Genomic DNA, 6,547 nt, shown 5'->3' with positions numbered 1-6,547 from the left:
ATAACTTCATTATTATTATATTTTTTATAATAATAATAATAGTGCACTGTCATCATTATTATGGTGGAATGTAACTAATGACTTGAACTTATAATTAGGTATTTTTGCAGTGTGCTTTGCTACTTTTTTAAGTATCTGAACTCTTCTTTCACCAATGATCATTAGTACATGATAGCCACTTTGTTAGTTTATAAGGCAACATTTGGCACGTGTACATTAATTGTGTGTCAGCACGAAAAAGGAAATGGATGCGGATTTATTTGTGCTCCAAAAATGGCCAAAAGGGGGATAGACTCTGGTAAACTGAACAGGTGGGAGGATTGTGCTGAGCTCTTCCCTCCACTGCGTCCCTGCTCTCCGCACAGACATCACCACATGCAAACCACATGGAGGAGTCTCTGCGGTGAAGCTGTCACACCTTAGAAAAACAACACAGCATCTTATCTCAAGCATCACTGCTGCTGCTTCTAACGCTCAGCTGCTTCTTTCTGCGCGTTCATACGACTGTTTACGCGTTTTAGTCACTATTTCCTCAGCAGCAGCGCTCCTGGTTTCCCTCCTCTCTGCCTGTGCAGCCTGTAATGACTGAGAGAGGAATGCTGCTGGTTTTATATAGGCCTCTAAAAATAACTCACCCCCTCACTGCCATCTAGGGCCGGACTGACAGCCTCCTGCAGCCAATAGCGCCTCTGCATCCCCGATAGCTCCGCCCGCTCCCTCAGTCTCAGCGCCTCCTTAATTGGACGTCAGTGACATCATCAACCCTATTTACCTTATTAGGTCACGCATGAAATTGAGTGACAGGTGGCTCCTCCTCCTGCCTCCCTCCCCTCTCGCACCGGTCGCCTGGCTTGCAGCGGGGTCCAGTCTGCTGCTGGAGGAGCAAACCTGGCAACCTGGCAGCGTGTACGGAGACCGCTTGGCAATCTGGCAATGCGGAAATAGATCTGGCACCCCCGAGTCCGGACTGAGGAGAGAGGCGTGACAGAGCGAGCAGAGAGGAGAGGGGATTGCTTTGACAAAGATAAAATAATCAACTCTTTCTTTCCTGTGAGCTGTTTTTTCTTTTTTAATTAAAGTGCTCAGGTGCGCTCATCTGCACCAGCTGGGATTTTTCTTTCTCCAGCATTTGTTTCTTAATTTGACAAGTCTGAGAGGAGCAAAGAAGAAGTGCGTTTTTAATCGTTTGGATTCCGGACTTCTTTACTGAGTTTTCCTTTTTTTGCATCAAGCATGGATGTGCTGGCGAATTACAGCATTTTCCAGGAACTCCAACTCGTTCATGACACTGGTTATTTCTCTGCGATGCCTTCCCTGGAGGAGAACTGGCAGCAGGTCAGAGATGATGCGTTTTCTCTTCTTTTCCGGGGAATTTGGAGGGGTTAGAAACTGTGGTGAAATATCATGTGTGCGCTGGTTGCTGTTTTCTGCGTGTGTTTGTAGTGTTTTTCATCACTAGAGCGCTCCGGAGCGGCAGCAGCGGCCCCGTGTAGTTGCGTCTTTTTTTTTTTCTTTTTTTTTTTCGCTCACATGGAGCACGGCGAGGTCCGATGACAGGAGAAAACACACACACACACACACACACACTCACGGGGGAAGTAGGGTGAGAAGGGGGAGGATACAAACAGAGCTTTACGCACTAATGGCACTAATGGAAAAACTGCATTTTAAAATGCGTAAAAACATTCGGACCATCTTTACATTTAGGCACACGCCCCTTACTGAACGAATGCCGCCTTAAATGTCCCTTAAACACACTTAAGGGTTAATTAAAGCCCTTAATCAGTACTGTAAAAGCTGGAGCATGGCGCTGTTGTCCTGTGAAATCCCCCGTGATAGTGATATAGATTTTGACTGAAAGCTTTTAAATGCAGCTGAAAAAAACTCAAAACGCAGGTGCTGAAAATGTAGCTTGTCCTTAAAGACCGACGTTTTGGAGATAAGAGGTTTTCACTTTGGTCTGTTAAAGGATCATCTTCAGCTGTTTCGCCAATGACTTATCCCATGCATATTTCCTTTATAGGTAATGCTGTTGGATACAACTCTAACATGCAGATGGTCTGAAAAGGCTGTTTTTCACACAGCTTTCCTTTAAACTTGGAGATATGAGGGTTTTTGCCAGGCACAGATAGAGCAACATTTAGGGCTCCTCTTTATCTGATGAGAATCAGATTCAGCAGTTTTACCCCTTTAAGTTACTTATCTGGAGCACATTTGTCCTTAATTTGAATATGAAAAGTTTAAGTGGGTTGTAGGGTTTAAAAACCATTGAGTTGAACGTTTGTTTTTTTTGTCCTGTTATATTGAATGGAGGAAACTTCATTATGTTACTGTATTTAATAGACAGTTCAGACTCTGAATGAGCGCTGATTGAAGGAGAAAGCAGAGTGATTCTGCCTCTGATTTTCAGCCTGACCTGATGATGGACGATGCTGTTTTTAGTTTGACTGATCTGATCGATGGAGCAGTCTGTCACCCTGATATGTTTGGATTGTCACGCACACACACACACACAGGCCATGGAAGATGGACACATGCCTAATAGCTAGTGACTTCTCCTTAAATAATATATCCGCATCTGCCACTGTTTGTTTGCAGATAATCCTGCTGAATTATGCATTATCACCCACTATAGAACATTTACAAGACTCTGCATGGGAGCCCACAGACAGTCTTTATCTGAGATGTAAATCTTTACTGTATTTGTATTAAAATAGGTTAAAGGGAAATGATGGGGATTTTCTGTGTACCACAAGCTGTCTGTGGTCCATGGGGAGAAAAAACATTTTCTGTTTTCACAAATGGAGTAAAAGCTTTCAAAATCTGAGTGAGGATTTGAAATTATTTTAGATTGTATGATATATAGAAAATAATAAAAATATGATATATACGACATGTTTTACAATTTAAGGTGACAAATATTTTCCCTCAAGTTTCCGCCCTTGAACTTAAGAAATGGAAGCTGTTAATTGGAAGCCATCTTCAGCCTCATGTGTGAGTGTGTGCTGTAGTGTGTTGCCACTTGCTATTTAATGTTCGGCAAACCAATGCACCCATAGTCTTCCAAAGGGTCCCTGCATGGGACAACGTCTACTCAGATGGGTCAGCCCATTGTGTGTATTTCAAAGGGTCAGACCACGTGTGTGTTTAGGTAGTTGTGAATGAAGCCCAGACTGCCTTTCTCCTTGTGTCTTACTGACACAAATTCACGCTGCCTCGTCCTATTTTTAGTCCAAACAGCACATAGTTTCATCCCCTGTAACCCAATTTTTTCTGTCTGTAAGCATATTGTTAATTGATTGAGAGGTTTCACAGAGTTCCAGGTTTTGATGTCATGTCTCATTTTCCACAGAATGGCTGGAAAAGCTGTTTAAATTGGTGCCTAGAGACAAGAATGTAGACCTGGGGAAAAAGTAGTTCCAATTCATCTGGACTTGTATTTGCAGAAAACAGTTTCAGTCTAATACAAATACCGTAAAATGAGAGTAAACTGTAAGGTACCATTTAAAATTTGATGGCAATGCCGGTGTAACACCAGAGCTTTGGTATTTGCCCCAAAAGTGGATGATACCTGTTTTTGTGGGAGTGGCTAAAATGTCATGTGGACAATTAAACAAGTTTGTTGTTTACTTGGATCCCCATTTGTTGTCAACTCGGCACTGACTGTTGGCAATGAAAGGTAATTGGAAGCTATTGAAAGCCTTGAAGGGGCTTTTTTTGTGTGTGTGTGTGTTCTTATCAGTAATTAGATGCAGATGATAGATATCAGTTCCATCTCTGCAATTCCATTATAGAGACAGACAATTACAGACAATTAACACCAACTCTGGAGTTTCAATAAGCGTTTTAGCCTCTTTTAGGATGTAGTTTTGGTTGTATGGGACATTTACTGTGTGGTCCAGACTCAGCTGTTTTCAGCAAATAAGCAGTGATAACCCGCTGTACACACTACCTGCCCAACACCCTACCTGCCCAACACCCTAACCCTTACAGCAGACAGACACAGTTAGTGACTAGACGGTGAACAAAGTGGAGCATCCAGCAGATAAAGAAACAGATATTTTATTTTCAATTGGGCGATTCTTGGATGCATTGGTGGCTGTTGCCTGCTAGCTAACAAAATGCAACAGGAGAAGAAGACAAATTTCAAGATGAATTAAAAAGTTTTCCCCTTTTCTTGGTAGAAGCTAGCAGTTTCCTGCTGCTTAAAGTCCTGTGCTAAGCTAGGCTACAAAGAGCCTGGACCTGTCTCTGTATTGAACGCGCAGAGATGAAACTGATATCAATTTTCTCATCTGACACCAATTCTGACATCAAACCAACATCCAAAATGTTTTTTTAATGTTATTACTTTGTGAATATAACTCTTAAAAAAATCTCTCATACAAACTGAGTTTTCATACTCTCCAAAGAGAGCATTTTGTTAATATAAGCTCAGTTTTTCAGAGTGGAAAATGTTGCGTTATTATGGATAAAAGGCCAAAACGGAGAGGAAAATATGTGTTTTCAAAGTGTTTTATCAAAGAGGAGAGAGACAAACACACACTGGGACCAGGCACACCCACATTTTTTCCACTCTTGTTCCTTCTGTCTCCCTCTATCCCCTCATTCACTCCATCACACACACACACACACATGCTTAGCTGGCATGCACTAATGGAAAGCTATGGTCTGGCAGGACTCATCCCGCCACTTTCGACAGTAATTGGCCGTTTGCTGTCAGACGGACAGAGAAACACACATGCGCACACACACACACGCAAACAAACAACCAGATCTGTGTGTGTGTGTCATTTATCTTTCCTGTCTGTCCCTGCATCATGCTCCTGGTCTTTGTTTCCTTGTACAGGCTGCTTTTATCAGCTGCTTTGCATCATGGCTAAACATGTGGAAGACACACACAGTCTCTCTCTCCCCCTCTCTCTTTCTCTCTCTTTCTCTCCCGCCCTCGCCTGTCTATCAGCCTTGTTGCCTCTGACAGTACGAGCCCATGTTCTGCATATAATTGCTGCATCTTTGCAGGTTTGGAATGATGTGATGGGCTTTAGGGATTTGTGTGTGTGTGTGTGTGTGTGTGGGTGTGTGTGTGTGTGTGTGTGGTGTGTGTTGTTGTGTGAAGTGTCCAAGGATAAAATGGCTAAACCCAGACTCCGACAATTAGATGTGAATCCTATTTATATGGGGGAACATAGAGACAGTGAAAACAAAGGGTTGATGGAGGTTTGGGTTTGATTTGGTTGTTGTGAATACAGATCAGCATTTACAGACCCATACTACACATTAAATGGACACTGTGTGCAGGTGACCTGTCTCATTTAGAAGCCTAACAGTGCTTTAAACTGGCTCATTCTCTTACAGTCTCTTTCTCATCTTGTCTCTTAATTTACGTGCTCAGTGTGTCTGTAGTTCTTTTCGAGCTGATTGATTTATTTGCTGCGGTGTCGTTACAGCAGAGACCAACCAGCTCTGTGTTACTGATATACACTGTCTCCATTAGGCCTGGCAAGCCTGCAGCCTATACAGTCCTGCATCCTTCTCAAGAGTGCATTTTGTCACTATTGTACATACTGCAGTTTATGATGATGCAGATGTCCAATCCTCACTGAATCTCTGCAGAAGAAATGCTCACAAATCTCACCAACCACTGCTGTTTAAATCATCCAATTCAGAACCCCTGTTAAAAGCCCAAAACATTTTCCTCAAGAGGTGTGAACTGTGAAAGAAAATCCCATGTTCTTGTCAGGCAGAGCTTATTCTCAGGTTGTCTATCACCCCTACAATCTTCATCATTTCAAATCTCTGTTAACCATTTCTACCACTCTGCTGCACCTAAACTAAGCCAAAAACCACAATAACTCGGCCTAAGCATTATGCTTTTGGGGCTTGTTGGCAATGCTTCACTGCCTGGGAGGAAATACTGCCATATAAGTTGAATTCAGGTCAAAAAATTCCCTGAGGCTTTTTTAAAGGTCTTGTTTACTCTCACTGGTACTGCTTGTTTATTTTTTATTATTATCTCTGAATTCTTTAAAGGTCTGAGTTTTATCGCAATTAAAACAAGAAAAAAGAATCTGCTTGGACTGACATTCCTTGTTATTTCAACACCTGTTGGGATCTGTTTTGTGTATTCTATGGATTTTTGATTGTTACGTTTTGGCACCACCCCCAGCCACACCAATAGATGAGCTAAGATGTCAACTATAACAGATATAACATACTCATCAGGCTGAGTAGCTCTCATGTAGAGTGTCCATTGCTTTGCCCTCCTCCCTTCTCTTTTGTAACCTGTTAACCTACTGCGAGAACCATTGGATGAACTGGGTTTTCTCTCTCTCTCTCTCTATGTCTTTCGCTCAGTTTCTCTGTCTCTCTCTCTCTCTCTCTCCCATTGGCTTAAGGCTGGCCCTGGGAAGTTTGACAAGATAATGAATTGCCATGCATGCTGCAGTTTTTCACATTTCACAGCCCAGTAACTCTGTGTGTAGGGATGGAGGGAAGGATGGAGGGAAGGATGGGGGGGGGGACGATAAGTGGGGGAAAAGATGAG

The 6,547-nt window shown here is 42.6% G+C and overlaps 1 protein-coding gene across 1 annotated transcript in view; it reads left to right on the top strand.

The window, feature by feature from the left end:
• Positions 1–872: 872 nt before the first annotated feature.
• klf7b (Kruppel-like factor 7b) overlaps positions 873–6,547 on the top strand; it is a 65,158-nt gene continuing 59,483 nt past the window's right edge. The window contains exon 1 of the mRNA XM_035676624.1: positions 873–1,335. Within this exon, the coding sequence (XP_035532517.1) occupies positions 1,234–1,335 (102 nt within the window). The 5' untranslated portion in view covers positions 873–1,233. The remainder of the gene's footprint in view (positions 1,336–6,547) is intronic.

Source organism: Morone saxatilis, unplaced genomic scaffold, assembly GCF_004916995.1.
Source record: "Morone saxatilis isolate NCDOM2014 unplaced genomic scaffold, NCSU_SB_2.0 Contig5, whole genome shotgun sequence".
Taxonomy (NCBI): Eukaryota; Metazoa; Chordata; class Actinopteri; family Moronidae; genus Morone; species Morone saxatilis.
This window is presented reverse-complemented; position numbering and strand designations above follow the sequence as displayed.